The 26,847-nt window shown below is 35.1% G+C and overlaps 1 protein-coding gene across 2 annotated transcripts in view; it reads left to right on the top strand.

Annotated features, from left to right (window-relative positions):
• Positions 1-153: 153 nt before the first annotated feature.
• Positions 154-26,847, top strand: part of ZFC3H1 (zinc finger C3H1-type containing) — a 64,873-nt gene continuing 38,179 nt past the window's right edge. For both annotated transcript variants that reach the window (XR_003210335.2, XM_025882697.2), the window contains exons 1-12: positions 154-751; positions 5,364-5,780; positions 13,296-13,360; positions 16,364-16,562; positions 16,808-17,031; positions 18,369-18,492; positions 20,385-20,482; positions 21,833-22,042; positions 22,232-22,396; positions 23,519-23,656; positions 24,255-24,376; positions 24,951-25,100. Coding sequence is in view for 1 of the 2 variants with exons in the window: in XM_025882697.2 (XP_025738482.1) it covers positions 154-751; positions 5,364-5,780; positions 13,296-13,360; positions 16,364-16,562; positions 16,808-17,031; positions 18,369-18,492; positions 20,385-20,482; positions 21,833-22,042; positions 22,232-22,396; positions 23,519-23,656; positions 24,255-24,376; positions 24,951-25,100 (2,510 nt within the window). In the remaining variant the exon portion in view is untranslated. The remainder of the gene's footprint in view (positions 752-5,363; positions 5,781-13,295; positions 13,361-16,363; positions 16,563-16,807; positions 17,032-18,368; positions 18,493-20,384; positions 20,483-21,832; positions 22,043-22,231; positions 22,397-23,518; positions 23,657-24,254; positions 24,377-24,950; positions 25,101-26,847) is intronic.

The raw sequence follows: 26,847 nt of genomic DNA on the forward strand, positions 1-26,847 counted from the left end.
GGAAGTTGGGGAGCAAAGCCCGCTAGGTGTCCGAGTAGGGTAAGGCCGCACCGACCGGGTCCGTTAGAAAAGAAGGGAATCGAGGAGGAAGGCAATTGTCGGGCGGATCCCCGGACGGAGGGCTAAGGTTGTGTGGAAGGTGCTGCTCCCGGGATGGCGACCGCAGATATTCCGGCCCCGGCCTCCAGTGGCCTCTCGCCCAAGGAAGAAGGGGAGCTAGAAGATGGGGAAATCAGCGACGACGATAACAACAGCCAGATACGGAGCCGGAGCAGCAGCAGCAGCAGTGGCGGAGGGCTGTTGCCGTATCCGCGGCGAAGGCCTCCTCACCCGGCCCGGGGCGGTGGATCTGGCGGAGGCGGTGGCTCCTCGTCGTCGTCGTCCTCTTCTCAGCAGCAGTTGAGGAATTTCTCACGCTCGCGGCACGCGTCGGAGCGGGGCCACCTCAGGGGACACAGCAGCTACCGACCCAAAGAGCCGTTCCGGTCTCACCCGCCCTCCGTACGGATGCCTTCGAGCTCACTGTCCGAAAGCAGCCCCCGGCCGTCCTTTTGGGAGCGGAGCCACATCGCCTTGGACCGTTTCCGCTTTCGAGGCAGGCCTTACCGGGGTGGAAGTCGCTGGAGTCGGGGGCGAGGAGGGGGTGAGCGAGGAGGCAAGCCGGGGGGCAGACCCCCTCTGGGAGGAGGAGCAGGATCCGGGTTCAGCAGCAGTCAGAGCTGGCGAGAGCCCTCTCCACCTCGGAAGAGTTGTATCCTTAACGTGGCGGTCCGCCCTGGGTGTGTCACTTACTAAAGTTCCTTTTAGCGTCATTATTAGGTCTTTGAGATGAGTAACTTTTCTGAACTATCAGAACCGCTTATTTGTCCCTGTGTCAATATACTTAAAGTAAGTTGTTCTTTGGTAGTCTCAATGTGTCACACTATATAGACCTGTTTCTTAAGGTTGCTTTATTGGGTATATTGCTTTTTAGCATTAACGTATTATGGATTGGGGCCAAGTTCGTGAAATCAGATTTGGAATAGTACATCAGATTTGTAGTAGTACATAAGAAACCCAGGTTTCATTAGCATTTACTTTCGCTGGTACAAGAACTTTGTTTTTATGCGAGGTTGATTTAGATTGTTAGAAGCAGAAAAAAGAGTCATAAACGATTTGGGGAATACCGTTGCTTATATAGTATTGAACTTTGACATTGAAAATTGTGAAGTTCCATTCTGCATAATGCTATAGTTCTTACTTGTGATTCTGCTTTTACCTTTCCTGATTTATTTTTACACATGCTGCCTTTTAAAGTGTGGGGGAAGACCCGTATCTTTACCAAGTCTATTAATTTAGAGGTTTTGAATTCATACAACTTTCGTAAAACTTTACCTCCTTCTCTATTTGTTATGTTCAGTTTTTGGACATTTCGTAACTCAGTGCTGACAAATGTAAGAGAGAACGATAAACAGTATTTTAATTCTAATATATTGAAAGCCGTGGGGTGTATGGGAGGGTGGAGATGATGGGGAGGTTGAAAAGGAAAATAGCAAAATACCTGATTTTTGTTCCTTCTAATTCCATTATCTGTAACATTCTTAGGTTTACTTAAGATTTATAAGGGGGAATCAGTCATCTGAAGGTTTGCTAGTTTATGATGGGTTTGTAGACCTAGGTTTTATTTCATGGTAACTGCATAAAAACCGTTTACTAATTACAATTATTACTGGTTGTAATTTCTATGGTATAATGATTTTTTTAACTTATTATATATGAAACTTACATGAAATGACATTTGTTTTAAGACAGTCAACATTATTTTTATAGAATACTTAGGATCCACTGGTCTTTCCCAGATGTCTGAAAATAAAGGGGCAAAAAATGTTAAGTTTAGGTACAAAGTAGCAGCTTCCGGTGCTAATGCCCTGAAAAAACTTATTTCTGCAACCAGAAGTTGGGTTAGGAGCACCTAGGATTGTTTCAAAGAAAATGATGTAGGGATTTAACTTTTAAAAAGACAAAGGATGTTCTTTCAAGAAAAAAACAAAACAAAACTCTGCCCTAGATATTTTTTTTAACGAAGGAATTGTTGATTCTAAATCTAAAAACAGGCTGCTTCAGCACATGTATATTTTTTAAGAATATAAAAGAGGAAACTTAGAATTTGTTTTGGAGAGACATGTGAATAAATAGAGTTTAATGTAAAAAGTTCATATTGAGGTATGTAAAAAGTACTGTGGGAGCACAGAATTTTTTCATTTAATCTGTATTAGAGAAGGTGGTGATGAGGGGACTTGCCCAGCTCCTGCCTTTGCCTTCTTTCTGTCCATTCATTCAATACCAATTTAGCCTTTGCCATATATACCTTTATTAATTGTTAAGCTTATATGTTTCTATTAATAAACAGGCATATGATGTGAAGAAAGTACAGGAATATATCCAGTTTGATTTCTGTAGTAACTTAGCAGAAATGAGCTGTCTTGCTGTTTTTCTTTTTTTCACAGATGCTGCACTTAAGAAAAGGAACTTGTTTTGATCCTCTCTGCTCATTGTTTTCCTCATGAAGTATCATTAATCCATCCTAGAGGTGGTATTCTTTTTAAGAATTTGTGAAAGAAAACATAGTTTTCCGCTACTCTTATATAATGTGAGCAAACAATTTGTAATACAAATTTTTATTAATTCAGATTTCTTAATACCAAGACTGTATTCAGGCTTATTCACATATCCACTGTGCACTAATAATAATGACTTATATTTTATAAATACTTACCCTAAGAAAGAATAAGGGTTATGAGACACCTGGCTGGCTCAGTCAGTAGGGCATGTGACTCTTGATCTTGGGGTTGTGAGTTTGAACCTCATGTTGGGGTAGAGTTTCCCAAAAAAAAGGAAAGAAAGAATAAGGGATATAATGTGGCTCATTTCCATAATCTAGAAGTGAAGTAGCATGAGTACAAGTGTTTTTTTTTTTTTTTTTTGACTTATTTTTCTGTAATGATTAAGGTATGCTAGGTGCAGCTTTAAAGAAATAAAATGAACCAGATTCCAGTGTGGCACGTATTTTCATTCTCATTCATTTTAAATTTTTCTTAGTGATAGACACTTTGTCAGTCCCTCTTAGCGTATGTTTCCTTTGGTTGACTACTGTTTTAAACTTTCTAATTTGATGAGAGCTAACATAATTAGGCCAGTGTCTCTCATCAGTAGAAAGTCATTTCATTTTCACCTGCAGTTGAAAAGCAGTTCTTTTTTTAAACCAGATTTCAGTTTGGGATTGCATCTTAACTAGTGTAAAATTAAGTCTTTCAAGTGTTGGTTTCATCCTAGTTGTCCTGTATTAGACAGAAATAGGAGATTTCATTTAGCCTTGACAGATTAGTTAACAGTTGTAACTCAATTGCTTTTCCTCATTTTTCTGTCCTTTTTGTTAGTGTTTTGAATCTTTTCCCTCTACAGATCTTTCCAAGGTCTTCAGTTTTATTTATTTATTTTTAATCACTGTGGTTGTGCCTTTGGATGGCTCCATTGAAAAATGAGGTGTAGATGAGGATCATTACAGAATTTATGTACAAAGAGTATATAATGGGGGGAGCAAGTAATGTTCTGGCTTCAAAAAGGAGGTTCATTTGAATTTTGGATTGGGGTCAATTTGAAGAACAGAAAAACCTAAATACAAAGCTATGCATAAATTGTGATGACAGGAGAAATGTGAGATTGGAAAGGAGGTACCGGTCAAATCATGAAGGCATTATGTGCCATTGTAAGTATTTTGGACTCTATTCTTAATGAGATTTAAACAAGGGGACAGATCTGATCAGATTTGTCTTCTAGGTAGATTAGTCCAGCAGCAGAACAGGGAATGGCTTGTGGAAGATAAAACCCCAAATATCGTGAGGCTAAACTTCTCTCTTATATTACATAGACATATGGGAGTGTATTAGAATGGCTCAAAAGGAAAAGTGGAAGAGGCTAAATAGAGCTCACTGGAGAACACCATTATTGCAGGAGTTGGAAAGGAGTCATGAAGACTTAAAGGAGGAAAAAAGGGAAATCAGGAGAGTGGAGTTAGAGAAGCCAGGAGAGAAGTGGTTTGCAGTGTCCAAACCAGGTAAAAATTTGAAAACATGGTGGATAAATAAACAAACTCAGCCAGCATAAGCCAGATTCTGTTTGGTTGAAGAGTAAGACAGGTTATGAGAAACTAATATCGTTTGAAGAAACTTGGCTCTGAAGAGCTTGGATCACAGAACCAAAGATTTACTAAAACAGTTTTGTTGCAGAACTGTTAAGATTTTCAGTTGTAATGCTGGTTTAGTTTCTAAAATTACTGGTGGTGAAAAAAAAAATTTGGTGGTGATTCCCATTCTTGTATTGGTCATTAGGGAAATTTTAAGATATCTGGAGGTTGACTGTACATTAAGTTGTTAGAGGAACCATCTTTAGAGATCTGTAATGTTACATCCTCGCCAGTTTAAATAATCCATAAATGACATATTGTATTAAAACCACATAAGGTACTTACTCGTCTTTAAATCTTGTTAATTTCTAGGCTAGAGAAGTGAGGTGTAACAATTTTTACCTCTGAATTATTTTGAGTAAAAATTATAGTTTGGAATTTTGTAGCCATTTCCAAGGAAAAAGTTATATTCTATGTGTCACTGTGTTAGAGAAGAAAAAAAATTTTTGGTAGAGTTATCCTTATCTTCAGAGACAAATTAGTTTATAAGATACATTTTGAATACCATGGAAGGTTTTTATTTTTTAAATGTAATTCCCTCATTTTAGTTGTGCATATGTTGGATATTAATATACTTGAGCTTTAAGATTGTTATGTATTAGGTTTTTAAGAAAATGCTTCCTCTTTATAAACTAGTTTTAACTATTAGTTGTCAGTGTTCTTTTTTATCTCCTTTTTTTAATTTGAGACATGAGAAGAAACTAATTAAAAAGAAGAAATGTTTCCTCCTGACTTTCTGAAGTGTAAATTACCCATATCTGTGACAAACCATTATGTTTCTCTCTTCCTTTAGAAAGGAATCTTTAACATACACCTTATTATGGGCTTTTCTGATAACGACAGAAGGAATGCTGCCATAACCTAAGTAGGTGGAATACCTGTAGGTACTATGGGTAATAACTGACACCAGTGATTTTCTAAGTGGACTGTTTTACATGGTTACTTATTAAATTTGAAATATGGGCAGATTGTGGAATTGGGCATTAGCGCATATGTTAAATGTAATTAGTAATAAAAAATACTAACTCATCTTTTTTGAAAAACAAGTTAAAAAGGGAGACAATTCATCTTTAACTTAATGTGTTTTTGTTAAATTTACTGGAAAAATTTTGGAAACTGGTTTCCTTAATATGCTGTTCAGCCAAAAGTTTTGGAAGATCTCCATCAAGAAAACAAAATTATTCATCAAAAAGTGAAAACTGTGGGGAAGAAACTTTTGAAGACTTACTTTTGAAGTATAAGCAGATTCAGTTGGAACTAGAATGCATCAATAAGGATGAAAAACTAGCTTTGAGTAGCAAAGAAGAGAATGTGCAGGAAGATCCTAAAACATTGAACTTTGAGGACCAAACAAGCACTGATAATGTCAGTATTACTAAGGACCCAAGTAAAGAAGTAGCTCCTGAGGAGAAAGCACAGGTCAAAACGTTTCAGGCATTTGAACTAAAACCACTCAGGCAAAAATTGACTTTACCAGGGGATAAGAACCGGTTGAAAAAAGTTAAGGATGGAACAAAACAGCTTTCCCTGAAACCTGACACTACTGAACCTAGTCAAGGTAATGAAATTAAAAATTTCAATTAGTACTAAGATTCTTCTTTTTGTATGGGGGTAACTAGTTATTTTGGTAGTGTGCTTCATTGAAATGATTTTAATACTTTGTGAATTCTTTTTGCATTTTTCTACATAGTCATATTATTCAGCATTGATAGGTTGAGTTTCATTCTCTTTCTTTTTTGGCCTTCTAATACAATTTTTAACATAAGTGTATCAGTGGACCTTTGTTTCCTAACTTAAAGGAATGCTTTGGATATTTACTTTTAACATGATGTTAGGTTTTTTAAAGGTATCCTTTATTGGGTAAAAAGTTTTTCCACCCTATTCCTTGTTTGAGATTTTCAGCATTAACGGATGTTGAAGTTTATCACATCTTTTTTCTTCATTATTGAGAAAAACATCTTATTTTTCTTCTTTTAATTTATTAGTGTAATAGATTATATTAACTTTGTAGTGTTAAACCACCCTTGTATATTTGGGATAAATCCAGGTAGTTCATGATATGCCATTTTTGTACATCATGGATTTGATTTGTTAAATTTTTCTTTTTCTCTTTTTATGATTTATATGCAGTAAAACTTACCCTTTTTAGTGTATAGTTCTTTATGTTTTGAAAGATACAGGCAGTTGGGTAACCATTGCCAGACACCACAATTAGATAAGAGTTTTGTCATCTCTCACAGATTCTCCCATGCCCCTTTGCAATCAATTCCTTCCTCCCCCAACCCTCAGCCCACCAGGTAACTACTGATTGTTTCCTTTCCCTATAGTTTTTGCCTTTTCCAAAATGTCATATAAATGGAATTATGCAGCTTATTGCCTTTTGATTCTAGCTTCTTTCTTTTAGTTAGCATAGTATTTGAGATTCATCCATGTGGTTGTATATATCACTAGTTCATTCTTATTGCTGAATGTGCCATTGTATAGTTATGGTGCGGTTGGTTTATACATTTCCATTTGAGAGATATTTGGATTCTCCCAGTTTGGGGCAATTATAAAGTCTTCATAAATAAAGGTTTGCTAATGTTTTATTTATAATTTTCATCTAGATTTATAGCCTGTAATTTTTACCCCTTTTTCCTTGCCAAGTTCTAGTATAAGGTTATGATATGCTCAAAATGAGTTGGGGAGTGATTTCTTCTTTATTCTCGGGAATAAATTAAGATTAGAATTGTACTTGGGATATTTGGTAGGTCTTATCGATAGAAGTGTTTGAGCCTGGATGGAATTTTTTCTGGGAAGGTTTTACACTGTTGACTGTTCATGCTTTCTGTTTCTGGTTAAGGCAGTTTAGGTAAACTATATTTTTCTAGTAATGTGTCCATTTCCTGTAAATTGTGAAGTTTATAAAAAATTATTCTTAAACATGTCACTTTTTGGGGTGCCTGGGTGGCTCAGTTGGTTAAGCATCTGTTTTTGGCTCAAGTCATGATCTCGGTCCTGGGATTGAGCCCCACATCAGGCTCCCTGCTCAGCGGGGCATGTTTCTCCCTCTCCCTCTGCCCTCTCCACTGTCCCCCATCTTTTTCTCTCTCTCTCAAATAAATAAAATAAAAAAAACTCACTTTTCTATTACTTGTAGCATTTATCAGTTAATATCCCCCTGTTTTTAAATTTCCCTAGAAATAAGCCCATAGCTCTTAAAACTTGTTAGTTTTGGGGTGCCTGGGTGGCTCAGTCGTTATGCATCTGCCTTCCATTCAGGTCATGATCCCAGGGTCTTGGGATCGAGCCCGCATCTGGCTCCCCATTCAGCGGGAGGCCTGCTTCTCCCTCTCCTACTCTCCCTGCTTGTGTTCCCTCTCTCACTGTCTCTCTCTCTCTGTCAAATAAATAAATAAAATCTTAAAAAACTTGTTAGTTTTCAGCCTCTCTTCTATTAAGATCAATTTGGGTTATGAAATTTCTACTTTAGCTGTTTGTGATAATATAATTTTTTCCCACTCATTTCTAAATATTTTCTAATTTTTGTTTTTCTTTGACGTGTAGGCTTTTTATTTGGAAGTGCTTACCTTTCAAACATGGTTCTTTATATTTTTTGTTACTGATTTCTAAGTCAACCATATTGTCAGAGAATGAGATATTAGAGAAAAAATGAGAATGTAGATATGGTTGTATTTATTTGTAGAGATGTGCTTTATTGTATGCGATTAATTTTTTATAACTATTCTATGTGTGTTTGAAAGGAATATATGGATTGTTAGAGCAAGCTTTTTATGTTCACGTCTTTCTTCATTTTTTGATCTGTTTGATTAATTACTGAAAGGTTTGTTTGTTAACATCAGCCACTGTGATGGTGGATTTATGGTTTTCAGTTTCTGTTTTAAATACTTGAGGCTGAGGAATTGACCCATTATTCTCGTTAGTATGTCGTGGCTTTCTTTATCTTTAGTAATGTTTCTGCCTGAAAGATTTATGCCAATAGTCACACCATCTTTCTTTTGATAAGTATATATACCTTGTATATCATTTTCCATTCTTTCAGTCTTTCTATATTCTCATGTTTCAAATATCCATTGTACATAGTATAGAACTAGATTTCTTTTGTAACTTAGTCTGACAATCTTTGTCCTTTACTAGAATATATAGTCCATTTGCATTTTCATTATTATTGATATTTGGATTTTTGTTCTCTTTTTCTTTCTTGCTTCTTTTGTGACCCCCCCCCATACAATTTTTTTCCCCCTTTTACTGGTTTGGAAGTTAGATATTAAGTTTCTTGACTCATATTGGTTCCTTTCAGAATTGTAACATGAATTCTTACCAATGTTTAAAATTAATCAAGGTCTTTACCCTCTCCATATACAAAGGCCAGTAATTTGCCTAGCTTTGCTCATATATTTAACACTTTCTTGGCTCACTCTTCTATGTCTAGAATCATTTATGCTTAAAATACATTTTTTAGAATTTGGATGTGTCTGCTGGATAGAAAACTTATTTCTGTTTGCCCTTTTTTAAAGATGATTTTCTAGGTTTGGAATTCTAGATTGGCTAATTATATTCTCAACATATTGAAGATATTTTCTGGCTTCCATTATTGATTTTGAAAAGTCAGCTATCAGTCTTAATAGTTTCTAATTTGAAGGTAATTTATCTTCTTTCTCTGCTTGCTTTAAAAATCCTATTTTTGTCTCTGATATTCTGTAGTTTATGATGTGTTGATTGTGATTTCTTTTTATTCATCTTGGGATTTGTTGTGCTTCTTGTTCTCATTGATTCTGAAAAATTGTCATTCTCTCTTAAATATTTTCCCATTTTCTTTCTTTTCTGGAATTCTGTATATCTGTATGTATATCAAATCATCTTTATCTTCCATTTCTCAATTTCTTTGAAGTTTCCATCTCTTTGTAGATTTGTGCTATGTTCTGGAAAATTTCTTCTGATGCATCTCTCAGTTCATGGATTCTCTCTTTAGCTGTGTCTGATTTGCCTTAAGCTCACCTATTGAATTTTAAATTTCAGCTACAGTTTTTATTTTAGTATTTCTTTTTTTTTTTCAAATTACTTTGGTCATTCTTTTTAAATTTTTCTGCTTATTTTTTCAAATTTATCTTTAAGTATGTTAACTATAGGTTTGCTTTAGTTTGTTTCTTTCCTTTGTCTGCTAATTTGCAGTATCTAAGTTTTTTATGGGTCTCATTTCTGGTTCCCATTTTTGGTACCTTCTTTTCTTGAATGCTTAGTGATTTTTTTTTTCTTTTTCTCATCTTTCTTTTTTGTTTCTTAAGGTGGTCATTTTTGTTTCTGTTTTTTTGGTAGGAATTTTTTGAGGCCTGGGACAAAGGTGGACTTCCAGGGTTTGCTTTTGCCAGTGCCCAGGCACCTGAGTAGACTTTTGCTCTGGGACCACTTTATATTCGAAGTTTTCAAAGCCACCCATGTGTAAATTGGGTTGCAAACCTGAGTGGTGACTGATTTTGGTTACATATTCTCAGGGACATGTTTTTTTCTTCTTCAGTTTAGCACCATGATTCCAGGCAGGCAGTTTCAAAGTGTATAACTCAGTGGGATAGAAAAAACACACAAATAACTATTACAGAGTATAGTAAGAGTTATGTATGAAAGCCTGCAGTGATACAGGGGAAGGATCAAATATGTCTACTTGGGTTTAGAAAGTTTTCATAGTGATGGAAATGTTTGATAGGTGTCTCAAAAAATGAGTCTTTCAACTTGGGAAGTAAGAGGGAACCAAATGAACAGATAAAAAGCACAGAGAACTTTTAAAGGATAATTGAGATTGATCTAAAATGGGTGCAGTCTGAAAAACAAACAGGGTTCTAGAGGAGAGGGGGGTGGGAGGATGGGTTAGCCTGGTGATGGGTATTAAAGAGGGCACGTTCTGCATGGAGCACTGGGTGTTATACGCAAACAATGAATCATGGGACACTACATCAACAACTAATGATGTATGGTGATTAACATAACAAAAAAATAAAATGAGTGCAGTGTGGGATATATGGTATGTTTCTTGGAGCAGTTGGATATAAATTTATAAAAGAATAGATTGAAATCAGATTGCAGAGAGCCTTGAATGTCTTGACTAAGGAATTTAGATTTTTCTTAAACGTCAGGTGGGCCGTCAGATATTTTTAAATAGGAAAATGATGTTATCAGATGTCAGTTTTAGAAAAGTAACTGACAGCAGTGTGGAAGAGGAATTGGAGGAAAACCAGAAAAGCTAAAATTTATCTGAATAAATTATATTGATTAGTTTCTTCATATGCATCCTCTCTACCCCCCACTGTCCCACCTTCCCCAGTCTTCAGCAAGACGCTCAGCTCTGCCATCAAGCTTTTAAGTTGTTAGTGATCAACTGGTTTTCCATTTCTCTCAACAGCTCTTCTAAACCTTTATTATTTTTTTCAGGCTTTTTTACTCAACTTTGTTTCTATTGTTCAGAACAGCCTATGGGTGTGCTTCCTATTTCATGTGATCTCACTCACCTTTCAACTTCTCACTTTCTGACTGTAAAATTATATCCATATTGGTTTTCACTTCATTTCATTTTTGTTTATGGCCACTTTGTTTTAACCTGTATTCCTGGCTCTAACTTCTACCTTCTCTGGGACCTTGCTCCATCTGTTTTTTATTTTGATTCATCTTTAACCACTTTCTCTTAAGGGATTCTTAGTATAAACATATTTGCATTTTAATCACTCTTTTCCCCATTATGTATTCTCCTTTATCTTCCATCTTTTCAACCAGACTCCTTGAAAGGCTAGCCTCCTTCACTTTACCTCTCAATCCAATGCAGTCTGCTTTTCTACTCTTTACTGAAACTAGTTGGGGCAGTTACTTTGATGTAATTACAAAATTAATTTTAATTTTCCTTCATTTTTTTATTTCATTCTTCCATTCATTCAAAATTTGAGCACTTTATTCCAGGCCCCTGGAAATCTCTCCATGAACAAAATAGTCATTTATGCCTTCATGGGCTTGCATTTTAGAAAGGGGGAAGAATAAATATGATTCGTAAGTAACAGTTATGGAAAAAGTATAGCAGGGTAAGTAGGGGGATGGCAGGTATAGATTGCAGTATTAATGAGTGATCAGGAGAGGCCTGAGTTTGAAGGTGAGATTTAAACAAGAGCTTTGAAGACCATGAGGGGATAGCCAAATGGATATCTGAGGGAAGAGCTTTCTAGGCGGATAATAAATAACTAGAGCAGTGATTTTCTAACTTTGGTCCTTGGACCGGCATTACCTGGGAACTTGATAGAAATGCAAATGCTGGGGTGCCTAAGTGGCTCAGTCCCTTAAGCAGCTGCCTTGGGCTCACATCATGATCCCAGAGTCCGGGGACCAAGCCTTGCATCCCTCTCCCTGCTCGGTGGGAAGTCTCTTTCTCCCTCTGCGCATCACCCCACTTGTGCTCTCTCGCTCTCTCAAATATCTTTTATTTATTTATTTTTAATTTTTTTTAAGATTTTTTTTATTCATTTGAGACACAGAGATAGAGAGAGAGAGCATGATCAGGGGGAGAGGCAGAGGGAGAGGGAGAAGCAGACTCCCAGCTGAGCCAAGAGCCCCATGTGGGGCTCTATCCCAGGACCCTGGGATCATGACCTGAGCCAAAGGCAGACGCTTAACCGTCTGAGTCACCCAGGCACCCTAAATAAAAATCTTTTAAAAAATTTAAAAATAAAAAGGGGGCGCCTGGGTGGCTCAGTTAAGCGTCTCTCTGCCTTCGGCTCAGGTCTTGATCATAGGATCCTGGGATCCAGCTCTGCATCGGGCTCCCTGCTCCACGGGGAGCCTGCTTCTCCCTCCCACTCCTGCTGCTTGTGTTCCCTCTCTTGCTGTGTCTCTCTCTGTCAAATGAATAAATAAAATCTTTAAAAAAAAAAAAAAAGAAAGAAATGGAAATGCCCAGACCCTGTCTTAGATCTGCTGAATTGTAAACTCTGGAGATGGGGCCCAACAATCTATATTTAACAAAGCTTCTTATTGATTCTAATACCTGGTAAAGTTTGAGAATCCATGAACTAGAATAACTACTGTTAAGGCAAGAAAGGTACCTGGCATATTTGGGTAATAACAGGGAGGCCTTTGCCACTAAAGAAGAGAGTGGGGGTGCTGAATAGTGGGAGAGAAGAATAGATCATGGTAGAGCCTCATAAGAATTTTGTTTTTTATTCTCAATGAAATGTGAGCTACTACAGGGTCTTGAGCAAAGGACTAGTATAATTTATTTTATATTCTCAAAGGACCATTCAGGCCACGATGTTGAGAATATTCTATAGGGAGTAGACATATCTACTATACTCAGAAATGTTTTTCTTGATAAATGTGAAATTTGGGAGTTTCAGTAATGCCATACACATCTGGAATTTCTTATAACCTGATTTTCTTCTTAATAGTTTTCCTTTGTAATTTCTTAACTGTTGTCCTCTGTGTTCATTCTCCAAGGGTGTTCTTAATTATATGGTTTTAACTACCACCTATGTCCTGATGATTGTCTTTAGCTCAGTTTAGAATTCTGGATAATAATTTTAAAAGTACTGCATGACTGCACAAAACCAATTTTCATCTTGGAAGTATTGGGTCAGAATTGAAATAATTGTATTGTAGAGACCCCTAACAGTGGTAGCACAGTGCCTAACTACCTGTTTGGTGAGTTAAACAATTACCTGCTTTTATAAACTTTGTGTAAAGTTAGATTTATAGTTTGAAATTTATGGTTTGTACTTGTTTTTAAGGTCGCTTTGTGCTCATAAGGTACTGCCAGCTTAATGTATATTCTGTTATTGAACTAATTACTTTTAGTTCATAAGTCATTTTATCAGGGTACAGTTTTATTTAATATTTTGAATCATATTGCCTGATAATTTTCGGAATGAGGCTGATATGAAAGGTTTGGTCAGATTTTCATTCAAATAGCATTCTTTCCTTCTTGGTCAGAGATTGTGAAAATGAGAGACCCCTTAAAATAATTAATGAATATCATACACATTTTATTTTAAATTGATGGTAGCTGTTTTTCAGAGTATTCAAAATATGCTGTTTTATTTTAAAGGATTAGAAGATAAAGAACAAAATTTAACAAGAAGAATTAGTGCCTCAGACATTCTATCTGAAAAGGTAAGATCCTGCTTTTTGGAACTGGGTGTCTCTGTAAGACTGATTCTATACTGCTTTGCTCTGTTCCTTTGAAAGGAGATTCTGTCTTGCTTTCCACTCATTTCCTTTACATCATTTCTTTCATCATTACCTCCATTTGGACATAATTTAAAGATAAGAAAATCTGGAGAGAGGGGCGCCTGGGTGGCTCAGTCGGTTAAGCATCTGCCTTTGGCTCAGGTCATGATCCCAGGGTCCTGGGATCGAGCCCCGCATCGGGCTCTGTTCAGCAGGGAGCCTGCTTTTCCCTCTCCCTCTGCCTGCCGCTCTGCCCACTTGTGCTCTCTCTCTCCTCCTGTCAAATAAATAAATAAATAAATAAATAAAATCTTTAAAAAAGAAAAAACGAAACAGGTGAAATTAATAATAAAATCTGGAGCGATGTCCTTCAGTATCTTTGTGCTGGGTTCAGTTAAATTGAATTTAACTGAAGTGTTTTTTATATATATCCATAGATGATTTTTTTGTTTGTTGGTTTTTTGAAACCTTTAATTTTCACCCAGAGATTTTGTTTTCCTGCTTGTGGGGGATTATCCTCTGTGGGAAATTTTTGGAGTTAGACCTTGACCTGCTATTCAATTCTAGTTTCTCCTCTTATTAACTGAATGATCATGTGTAAGCTCTTTGCCTTTACTTGCCTCTATTTACTTTCCTACAAAATGAGTTTGATGTCATCTGTTCTCTGGATTGTGGTGAGGTTCAGCAGGATAAAGTACAGAAGCACCAAGCACTGTGTTTGACATGTAATAGCTCTCAGTAGCCCTAGCCTTTTCTTTGTTGAATTAGAGATCTGAAATACCTTCAGTTTCTTCTTTTAAGATTTCAGTTAATTTTTACGAGTAAATTAAAATGATGCAAAGAGCCCAGAAGCTTTGGGAAAGAGATGATTCCGAATTTAAGATTGATAATATAGCAGATAAATATGTGTACACGCACACATGCATGTGTTTATATTTTTTAACGTCCTTACAATAACTTCATACATTAAGTTGACATTATTTGGTTTACAGATGAGATAAGATTCATATGGGTAGATTAAGGGTGACTTGCCTAAAGTTATGTAGGACTTCAGTGTCAGAGCAAGGAGTTAAATGGGGTTCAGTGCTCTTGCTGATCAGGTAGCTACTTTAAGTAGCATATAGTTGTATGACAGAATCAGTAACTTTTTTTTATTTCAAAAGGAGTGGTTGCAAAAAGTAATCAGAGACTTTTAAGTCTCAATGGAACAGTGATGATAGCTTTATTTTAAACACTCTAGATCAAGACTGACCAATAGAATTTTCTATGATAATGGAAATGTTCTTTATTTGCACTTTCCAATATGGTAGCTATTAACCACATGTGGCCTTTAAGCACTTGAAATGTGATTAGTGTGGCTGAGGAACTAAATTTCTTATTCAGTTTTAGTTAATTTAAATTTAAATAGCCACATGGGGCTCATTGCCACCATATTGGGTAGCACAGCTCTAGAACTGCAGGACCAAGTAGTAGAATTTGGTATGTTTAAGTGACTTAGAGTTAAAAAAAGATAATTTTTTCAGCTGATTTGTTACATATATTTCCCAACAGTGGAAAGGGTATCTGTCCTGGTTTGGATAAACTGAAGCAGTGAGATACATGGTGGCAATTCAGTTAGGCATTTATAATAGTTCATAGTAAAGTGAAACCAGTAGGAAGGACCCACTGTTTTCCTTATGCTTAGGAGTTAAGTAATTTAATTGAATATTAGACAAAATGTGATTATAATTCACGTATAAGCAAAAGTTAATAGGTAAGTGGGCCTTAACCTTTTTTGAGTCTTAGTCTCTTTTGATTCCCTCCTCCTTTATACTATAAATAAAAGAAAATAAAAGAAATAAAAGAAAAGAAAAACAGTTTTGCATTTAATTTCAAAGGATGGGGAGGCCAGAGGACTCCCAATACGTTTCTCCCCACCATATCCATGTACTCCAATTAAGAATCTGTGCTTAGTTTGCCTGACATTTTCAATTATATTTTAGCTAAAAAGTAGAGAATAGATTTTTTAAATTATCTTAAAAAGGTAGAGTGAAAAAATTAAGAGGATATTTCAACTGGAAAAAAGCTTTCTAACATGCACTCTTTTTTTTTTTTAAGATTTTATTTATTTATTTCAGAGAGAGAGAGAGAGAGAGAGAGCACAAGCAGGGGGAATGGCAGAAGGAGAGGGAGAAGCAGACTCCCTGCTCAGCAGGGAGCCCGATGTGGGGGCGGGGGCTCGATCCCAGGACCCTGAGATCATGACCTGAGCTGAAGGCAGATGCTTAACCGACTGAGCCACCCAGGCACCCCTCAAACATTCACTCTTAACCTATTTTCCTGTCTTAGCTTCCCTGAAGAAAAATCTTGGGTGTTCAAAATATTTTAAATATTCTAAGTATCTGTAGTTTTAGGTCATGTAATGTTCATTTAAATATAAGTAAATCTAGAGAATTATAAAATGTATATATTTTTTTAAAGTTTGCAAATTTCAGTCTTGACATTCAGTGTACCTGTTCTCTGTGTTACTTGTAAAACTAGTAAATCACATGTTTATGGAACCGCTTCATTCTTCATTTTTGATCTCCTCGGTCGAATTTTTCTTGCATTTGCTGTCATCAGATTTTTACTTTCTTGTTCGGGAAGCTCAGTTAAATGCTGATCTCTGACCCTTAGCTTCCCTTTTGGATCATCCTGTTCCATCAGTTACACTCATCCCCTCTAACCCTTCAATTTACATATGCACACACACCCTCCACAGGTTGATCTTCTGTCTATATCATAGGGTTTGGATTAGGGTGTAGGGCTGTGGTAAGTAGTTTAGTTTCCTTATTTTACTTATATTGCCATTTAAATATTTGCATTAGAACTAACTCTCAATTCTGATCCCTGGAAGGGTTTGACTTGGTGAAATGTTTAAGGTCAAATAACAGAACTAAAAAGTTACAACTATTTCTTTTTTTAAAGAAACTTGGTGAAGATGAAGAGGAACTGTCTGAACTACAGCTTCGTCTTTTGGCTCTTCAGTCAGCTAGTAAAAAATGGCAACAAAAAGAACAGCAGGTGATGAAAGAAAGCAAAGAAAAGTTGACTAAGACAAAAACTGTACAGCAAAAAGCTAAAACCAGTACAAAAACACATTCAGCCAAAAAAGTTAGCACTACAGGTGATCATTTCTGTTAAATTTTTTTATCTCCTATATCAATATAGTTTTAAGATTTTAATTCAGAAAGGTTTGAGTTTGGGAATTATAGGGCCCTGAATGGGGGACAGCCCTATATAAACAAAACTTGGAAGAGCAGCTGTATGTTTGATTTAATGATATTGAAAATAAATTGTAAAGCTCTCGTTTTCTTTTATCTAGAAAATTCTAGCTAATAGTTACTGATGTTTCTGTATTTTTATTTAAAGCTAAGCAGGCATTAAGGAAGCAGCAAACAAAAGCATGGAAGAAACTACAACAACAAAAAGAACAGGAAAGACAGAAAGAAGAGGATCAGCGGAAACAAGCTGAAGAAGAAGAGAGAAGGAAAAGAGAAGAAGAAATTAGAAAAATTCGAGATCTCTCAAATCAGGAAGAGCAGTACAATCGATTCATGAAACTGGTTGGTGGAAAGAGGAGATCAAGAAGTAAGGTAAAGAGTGTAAAAATATAAAATCAAAACATTATTCAAATTTAAGTGTCCTTATTGTCTTATTTCATAAATACAGTCCGCTAAGAAAAAATACAGAGTGCTTGTGTTTGATAGAACTTGTTGTAACGTTTTGGGGGAGAAGGGAAGGTTGGTTATAATTGAAAATGAGTTTTCTATTGTAGATATTAGAAATAGAAAAAATGAAAGATAAAAGTTATGGTTAGCAAAGTCTGCTTATGGCTTTTTCATCTTTATCTATTTAGAAAAAAGTAGGATTACTAAATTATAGTGAGGACTTATCGTAAAAATGGCCATACCCTAAGTATAAGGGCAGAATTTCATTAGTTTTTTTTTTTTTTTAACATTTGTTTAGTGTTGTAGAATTAAAAGTGTGTCATGACTAATTGGCCTGGACTATTTTAAAGAAAGTTAAATCATTATAGCCTTAGTGCTTGTGGCTCTTTTGGTTATTTAGCATTTGTGAACCTTTACTAAGTGAAGTCTTGATAATGATTGTCAATTGTTTTTTATGGGTGGTGTCAGGCAGTAAACTGGAGATTTAATATTGATCTAGTGATATATTATCAGTGACAAATTTCAGAATTTTGAGATTTGAAATTATACTTGTGAATGAACTATCGAAGAAGAGAGGGATGTTAAAGAGTAAGAGCTCATTAATTGTAGGGAGTCAGGAACTAGGTTTGCTTAAGCAAGGAATTTATAAATATACTTTGAACTTCTAAAAAGTACTTTGTTAGAATCTTTTTTAAGAGAAAAGTATTGAATTTGCACATTACTCATCAATCTGGATAGGTTTTGTTAGCTGTGAACTGTCCGTGAGTGAAGCATTGTAAGAAATACAAAAAAACTACACACAAACATATCACCTAAGAATTTCTAGTTTTCAGCTGTCATCAGTGTATTCATAACTAAGATGTTACTGGATTTTTTCAAAATGCTCTAAAATATTGTCTTTTTTTTTTAAGATTTTTATTCATTTGAGAGAGAGAGTGAGTAAGGGAAAGGGAGAGGGAGAGAGAATATGAAGCAGACTCTGCACTGAGCACAGAGCCCAATGCGGGGCTCGATCCCACAACCAGGAAATCATGACTTGAGCTGAAACCAAGAGTCAGATGCTCAGCCAGCTGAGGCACCCAGGTGCCCCTAAAATATAATCTTGATGACATAAAACTTGAATTTGGTGTCATCTTACTTTACAGAGGAATATGATTTTTGATACTCCCTAGAGGATAACTATCAATTGTTTCGTAATTTCTAGTCTAAGATAGACTAAGACAGAAAATGCTTTGAAACTGAAAAATATCTTGTGTTATTAGTCTTCAGATCCTGACCTAAGACGATCCTTAGATAAGCAACCTACTGATAGTGGAGGAGGCATTTATCAATATGATAACTATGAAGAAGTTGCTATGGATACAGATAGTGAAACCAATTCTCCAGGTATGAGCCAAAACTTGAAACATTCACATATTCACAAATTTTCATAAATGGAAAATGATCGTAAAGTGACCCAAAAGCTTGAAAGAAATGTGTAATGAAAGTGATGTTTGCTGGTAAATTGTGTAACCATAGACATTTAATGGAGTACTTTGACAGCAAACCTCAAATATATAATATTAACCTTTCTTTCAGGTCTTTCTTTCTAGATAACATTTAAATAAAAAGGCAGTGTTTAAACTCTGCTATTAACTGATCTAAAAAATGATTGTGGGGAAGGTGAGAACACTGCTTTTAAATTAAAAAATAAACTTTTGATATCTTATGCTTTAGTTAAAAAAAAATCTTTCTTGTTTTTGGGCTTTCTTTCTCCTTCTGGTGATGTTACTCTGTAGGAATTTGGAGATGGTAAGTGGTACTACTAGTGGCATTCAGTAGAGGCTCAACTGGTCAGGGCAGTACTTCAGTTAGATTGCATACTCTAGGATGTGACTCTTCTTGAGGGCTAGAGCCTTGCTCTAGTTGATATTCAGGGGTGATTTTGTGGGAAACCTATTTTCTCACTAATTAAAACATAAGTTTTAATTATAACTGAGGCAGATAATTGAATGCATTTAGCATTCTAGGAACTGGAACACTTACTTGAAAGATCGTATCATCAATGTATTTCTCCCTATGGTCATATTGTGAACAGATAAAAATGAGAATCTTAACTTTAGTGTGTCTAGACAGAAACAAAGAAAAATCTATATGATTTGGGTAATGTTTACCAAAAGTGCTTATTTTTTAATTACTGTTTTTAGGCTTATGTTTGATAATTTCATATTATGTTTTGATTTCAAAGTTTAACTCTCTTTGGTCAGTATTAAGCTTTCTTACTTCCAGGTTCTTCAAGATAATTCATTGCCATTTCCAACTACTGACAGTATTAATACTTTTTATTTCTAAAAAATAATTTTATGAACTATGCTTTCAGAAGAATTTTGTAAAAAATTAATGGAGAATGTACTCTTTATTCAGCTTTGTCAAATTGTATCTTTTTGCTATATTCACTACAGGTATTTATTTTTAAGAAGTAAAATGTTCTAAAGGCAATGTATTTTCAAATGGTATCACTTGGGCACAAGTCAACCGTATAAATCATGTGGGTAAGAGCCATATTGACTTGTGAGACAGCTGGGATAAAGAAGAAGCATTAGTTTTTCCCTGAGGTTATATAGTTACTGGGTAGCAAGAGTAGTCTTTGAATCTGCCATACTTCACTGACTCGTAAGAAACCACTGAAGGTAAAATGTACAATTATTTTTATCTGCTACCAGGAAAGAAAAAAATGCTAACAGTTTAATTCCGATGCATTAATTGTAACTATTTCAGAATTATTAAATGTGACAAAGTGTACATTTAATTGATTAAATACGGCAGTAGGTAGTTCTTTTCATTCCTACTGTTCGCTTTCTATACAACTTAAGTAGTTCATTTTTTCATTCCACATAAAGGGAGGAATGGAATTACTACATTACTGGTTTGTTTTTTGTTTGTCTTTTGGTTAGGACACGTTAGCAGATTCAGGGGAATTTTTTGTTTTATTATTCCTTAAAAAATATGTTTGTAAAAAAGAAAAAAAAAGTGTGTTTCTTGTCTTTCCTGCTCTGTTTCCTGTTAGATGAGTGAAGAGTGAACAAAGAGTTTTAAGGCACTAATTGTCAACTGAAGTTGGAAGGCTGACTTTACGATAAATAAGGACAATATTGAATAGGTGGGGAGGTCTTATGGAGGTTAACTATATTTGTACTCTGCTTAGATGTATTTGTATTTCTTCAAACATATCATAATCTTAATTTATTCCTTTCAAAGTATATTCATTTGTAAACTCTTAACAAAAAACTTTTTTACAGCCCCTTCACCGGTGCAACCACCATTCTTCTCTGAATGTTCACTGGGGTATTTTTCTCCAGCACCATCTATTTCTTTGCCTCCGCCACCTCAGGTTTCTGTAAGTGAGATTTGATGTGATTTTTAAGAAAATTATTCTGTTGTTTTGTGTCTTTTCTAATTTGTTTTGAAAAACTAGCATGTAACTAAAAGTAGTTAATGTTTGAAGAGAGCTTAAATTAGAATTGTTTACCAAAATCGATAGCTATGAAACCTGTAGAACAGATGGTTAATTATGTGCTGGTAGGGGGTCCATTTGGGAGATATTTTTCATACCTAATTTTTAATCTCGTGTACTTTCTTTCAATACTTAGCATGTTTCCTTTTTCCTTCTCAGCTAGTAGCTACTCCAAGAATTTATTCCAAAGCAGAATAAGATTATCTACTGTTTCGCATTATCTTCTTTGGCAGTTGGGATTTAAGTGTATTACGATACTTCCAGAAATGAATTCTTTCCTTTCTCCTCTTTTGATGAATACAGTTATTTTTAATTTGAAATTTCAGCTAGAGAACGTTGTATGTAGAATTTAGTTTCTTTTTTTCCAGCTTCCTTTTAAAAGAACTGCCAGGCCCTCATTTAAAAAAAAAAAAAAAAGAAAAAGGAAGTGGGGGAATCATAAAGTAAAAGTTCTGAAGTTATTTCTAGATTGAAAGAACCTACAGACCACGTTGGATCTCTCAGCCATTTCACACTTCCTAGGTGGACATCTGATGTCCTCCTTGGAAGCTTAAGTAAGGTGAGGGAAATATTAGGGCACAGAGTGAGAGGAAACTTTTTTTTTTCTTCTTCCTTGAAATGTTTCCTTTTGGGAAATGGAGAATGGATGAACTAAATGCCAAGGGAAATTCTGGCAGTTCTTCGAAACAAAAATATATCCAAACTCAGAGATTTATATAAATTTAGTTTTCTTTATAAATAATCTCTAAGAAGCCATCACACAAGCATTTAAGAGATTCTTCTTGACAGTTCTTGAGATACTCTGGACTATTTCCAGAATCCCTTTAGTGCCTAATTTTTGTTTTTAAATATCTATCATATGTTCTTGGTTTTCAATATCTTCACTTGTTTTCAGGTAGTCATCTAGAGGAGGGACCCCGTAAACTTTGATTTCTGTCTTTTGGAATACTGAGTGAAAATAAGAAAGGGAATGGAGAAGTTTATATAATTACCTTAAAGTTCGCAAATTAGATGTTTCAAATATTGTTGATTTTTTAATTGCAAAAATTATATTTTTTTCATGGTTGAATATTTGGTTTAGTTTTAAGATGTACAGGACACTTAGTTCACTTAAGCTTACAACTAAAGTAATAACCTAAAGTTTACCTTTTTAAATTTAATGTTGCTCAAGAGATAATTTGAAATTTGTAAAATTTGTGCTGTAATTATTTCTTCTCTTTTAAAAATAACTAGTCTTTACCACCTTTGAGCCAGCCTTATGTGGAAGGCTTGTGTGTTTCTCTTGAACCTCTACCTCCTCTACCACCTTTACCGCCTCTCCCACCTGAAGATCCAGAACAGCCTCCAAAACCACCTTTTGCAGATGAGGAAGAGGAGGAAGAAATGCTGCTTCGAGAAGAGCTACTTAAATCTCTTGCAAATAAAAGAGCTTTTAAGCCAGAGGTAATTTAGGTGCCTGAACCTCTAGGTGGTGCTCTTGACCCTAGTTTTAGCTTTGCTTTTCTCTGGGACTCATTGGGCTTTTCAGTAAAGTTGTGATTAAGTCTGAAGTTAATTTACCCCAGATTTTTCAAGATGACAGAAATTTCTTTTTATTTAAAAATGTTTCATATTTCTCTTTTCCTTATTTAGGAAACATCCAGTAATAGTGACCCACCTTCACCTCCAGTTCTGAACAATTCACAGCCTGTGCCAAGAAGCAATCTGTCGATAGTCAGTATTAATACAGTATCTCAGCCTAGGATACAGAACCCAAAGTTTCACAGAGGACCTCGTCTTCCACGAACTGTGATCTCGGTAAAAATAAGCAATATATTTAATCCTACTGTTAAACAGTTTGTAAGAAATTTTTACGAAATTTTGCAGTCTTATTCCCTAACTCCTAGTTTATTTATATATATACATATATTCATATATAAGTAAAAATTTATTACTTTTTATTATAGTGAAATGGGAGCAGTTTCTACACTTGAAAACTAGTAGAGTTCAGTGATAATGTTTTTGGAGAAGCAATATTTTCATTATTTCCTTTGCCATTTTTTTTTCAGTTTTTTTCTATATAAATTGGTCCATTCAGATTTTCCTTGTTCTAGAGTTACTTTTAGCAAATTGTATGTATATTTTTTATTTCTCCCATCATTGTTTATGTTTTGCTCATATTTTTCCAGTTATTGACTATACTGTAATGGCAGAATTTATTTATGATGTTTACTGATGTCCATTAAAGAGATTGCAATGACAATTTCTTTTTACCTTGTTTTCCAATGGCTTTGAAGTAAAGTAACTGGAGGAAAGCCAAGTTGAAATCTTGCCTCTGTTAGGTAAACCCATTTTGGCCACTTACCCTCTGTATATTAACCACAAAAGCCAAAATGTTTTGTCAATAACTATGTAGAATTATTAATTTTTTGTTTGGTTGTAAGATAGCTAATTTAGGTGACATTATGGTTCTTACAGAAGGTTGGAGAAAATGGGGTGCCTGGGTGGCTCAGTCGATTAGGCATCCGACTCCTGGTTTCGGGTCAGGTTGTAGTCTCGGGGTTGTGGGATAGAGCGCTTGCTTAAGAGTCTTTCTCCCTCTCCCTCTGCCCTCCCCTCCTCTCTAAAATAAAGAAAAAAAAGAAAGTTGGAGAAAGTAAAACAATGAGAAAGGTGATCATAGTAGTGTCTACAAAGACTGAAAACGTAGAATATTTTATGTGGTGGGCAAATAACCAGTATTGGTGAAGTGAGACAAAGTTAGTTATGCAGCATAACCATAAGAAACCGTAGACTATCTACTTGGAGTCCATTATTTTTAGGAATTGAAATTCAAGAGGTTAAAATGACTTATCCAAGGCCACACAAGTCTAATTGAAGTAGAGCCAAGAAAAGAATAGTTGCTTTTGTCATCAAAAGTAACATATATTATCTTTTCAGCTCCCAAAGCATAAGTCAGTGGTTGTAACACTGAATGATTCAGATGACAGTGAGTCTGATGGAGAGGCTTCCAAGTCAACAAATAGTGTTTTCGGTGGATTGGAGTCCATGATTAAAGAAGCAAGACGAACTGCTGAGGTAAGTGCAATAATGAAAAATGAAAAGAAAGATTTATTGATAGTCATTAAAGCTTTTTTTTTCCTTCCTGAAAATTAGACCTTAGAGGTCTAGATTTTTAACATATTGAATTGTGGAAATATTTTAAGTATTTGTGTTATTTATTACTTTACATAATGAAGAATGTATAAATTTAATTAGATTTAACCATTAAAAATCTGTTTTTTTCCAATTGACTAGTCCTTTTTTCAAAATAGTAAAAATTGAGTGGATAATTGTCCTCTGTACTAAGGAAATTTATTGCTTTGAAAATTCTATCATTATTAGAAAACAGTTTTTATTAAACTACATAACCTAAATACAACTTTTACCCCTATTTTTACTGTATATAATGTTGGTTACATATGATTTAGTTTGATTATTTTAAAACTGTAGAGCTTAGTGGATCGTACAGTTAAGTTGTGGTTAACAGGCTGCATTGTTTTAAGAAAAGAAATAGAAAATAATTATGAAGTTATTTCTAAATACCTAAATGTGCACTGGGTTACGAAGTAAAGTGTAAATCTCGGTGTGGGACTATTAGAAGCTGTTGATCTGGTTGACTTCAACTGTTTTCTAGCAAGCTTCAAAACCGAAAGTACCTCCAAAATCTGAAAAAGAAAATGATCCCATGCGAACACCTGAAGCTTTGCCTGAAGAAAAGAAGATTGAATATAGATTGTTAAAGGAAGAGATAGCCAAGTAAGTGGCATTTTTTGTAACTAACTTTAAAGGTATGTGCTATTTCAATACTTAACTTAGTCTTTATATAGTTTATTGGCATTGGGAAATGAGTGGTGCTGATTTTACCCAAGATGCAGAGTTCATGTTTTTATAACTCACAGTAGGGGGAGCCAAATGATCATGTATAGACTTGAATACAGTGATGCACTGAGATATAAACAGCTTGGAAAAAGATGAAAGCTGTTATAAAGGAGAACTACACTGTCAACTTTTTTACACTTTTAAACATATAATTTTGTCAACTATACTTCTAAAGCTGAAAAAATACTTCGTAGAATCAGCAGTATTCTTTTTTTAAATTAAAGTGTAGTTGACACACAATGTTGCACTAGTTTCAGGTGTAAAACAGTGATTTGACAACTCTATACTTAGTCTGTGCAGACCATCAACTTTGAATGCCAGCTTGGTCATGCATATTGGTCATCATTATTAGTATAACTAATATTTTTATTTTATGAAATAGGATAGATCTTTAAAGATAATTTTAGTTTATTCTTTGGTATAATTCATCTACTTTTATTGATTATTTTAGTCGAGAGAAACAGCGTTTGATTAAATCAGATCAGCTGAAGACCAGTTCATCATCCCCAGCAAACTCTGATGTGGAAATTGATGGGATTGGCAGAATAGCAATGGTTACTAAGCAGGTTACAGATGCAGAAGCAAAACTTAAAAAACATAGGTGAGCCTTTTTTTCTGATTAAATACTGATACGTGTTTAAATGTTCCTATATTAGGATGATATATGTTTGTGGTTGTATGTCAATAACAGGTATACTGTATGATTACAGATTCTTTCATACTTGGTAAAACTATAGAAGGCTATCATTTTATTGAATTGCACATTTACATAAAGTAATAGTATTAATGTTTAAATAAAAATATCAAGGGCGCCTAGGTGGCTCAGTCATTAGGCGTCTGCCTTTGGCTCAGGTCATGTGGGACCGAGCTCCATCCACATCGGGCTCCCTGCTCGGCGGGAAGCCTGCTTCTCCCTCTCCCACTCCCCCTGCTTGTTGTTCCCTCTCTTGCTGTGTCTCTCTCTGTCAAATAAATAAATAAAAATCTTAAATAAATATATCAAGACTTCAAAGGAGATTTGTTTCCCTTCAGATATATACATGGCTTATTCATTGCTAAAAACATTTATGAAACTCCTTGTTTTGGAATTTTCTTTAAAACTTGGACATCTTTTTGAAATACCTTTATTGAAAGCATATTGTTGTTGTTAAAGGTGGGCTTGATTGGGGTGCCTGGGTGGCTCAGTCGTTAAGTGTCTGCCTTTGGCTCAGGTCATGCATGATCCCAGGGTCCTGGGATCGAGCCCCACATCGAGCTCCCTGCCCCACGGGAAGCCTGCTTCTCCCTCTCCCACTCCCCCTGCTTGTGTTCCCTTTCTCGCTGTGTCTCTCTCTATCAAATAAATAAATAACATCTTAAAAAAAAAAAAAGGTGGACCTGATTGTTGGAAATAGTCATTACCCAGTCTGTTCAATAAGACACATAGTCAAATATGGTGCTTTATGAATGTGTGAATATTAAAGTTACAATTCTAAACTTACATGTTCTGTGAAATTACTGTGTTGTTTTTGAGTGGTGCTTTAAAATTTTGAAAATATATAACTTCAAAATGAACATCATAGAATTCATTAGCATATTTGGGGAAGTTATTTTATTGAGGTATAATTGACATATTATTATATTAGTTTCAGGTGTATAACATAATGATATGGTATTTATGTATATTATGAAATGACTACCACAGTAAGTTTGGTAACATCTGTCCACCTATATAGTTATAGATTTTTTTCTTGTGATGAGGACCATTAGCATATATTTGATAGAAATGGTTATATTTGATTATGGCTATACATCTTTTCCACTCCACACACCTTGAAATCATTAGTTAATGAAGAACAAAATAGCTTTGGTTAACATCAACACTTGTGAGTTTTGTTCTGATAGTCCCCCTGTGATTTTACATATGTAAGGGGGAGGTTCTGTTCAAGGATGGTAAGACTTTCCTTATTCTGTTTTTAATAACTGTCTAATTCTTAAACCTCAAAGCTTGATTGTGAAAATTGGTTGCAGTGATGAATTAACTCTTAATGTTAAAAATCATTAGCAATATATAAATAATTTAATGGTTTTTAAAACAAGCTTCAAAAGTTCATCCACCCATAGTTAATTAACGAAGGGAAAAAGGTAGAAATTTACAACCACCTTGGTACTCTTTATTTTTTTAAATTATGAAAAACAATGTAATTTGGAGTGTTTTGGTAAGGCACCATAGATAGCTCAAGGACTTAGCGATTATGTAAATTTTTTATAAGTAAACAGAAGTATGTTCTCTCCATTTCTGAACAAGACATTGGAGATATTAAGTATTCTGAACAAAATAAAATACCTTTAAAAATAGTCTTTATAGG

This window comes from Callorhinus ursinus, unplaced genomic scaffold, assembly GCF_003265705.2.
Source record: "Callorhinus ursinus isolate GAN/ISIS: 27379988/994484 unplaced genomic scaffold, GSC_fseal_2.0 scaffold14, whole genome shotgun sequence".
Lineage (NCBI taxonomy): Eukaryota > Metazoa > Chordata > Mammalia > Carnivora > Otariidae > Callorhinus > Callorhinus ursinus.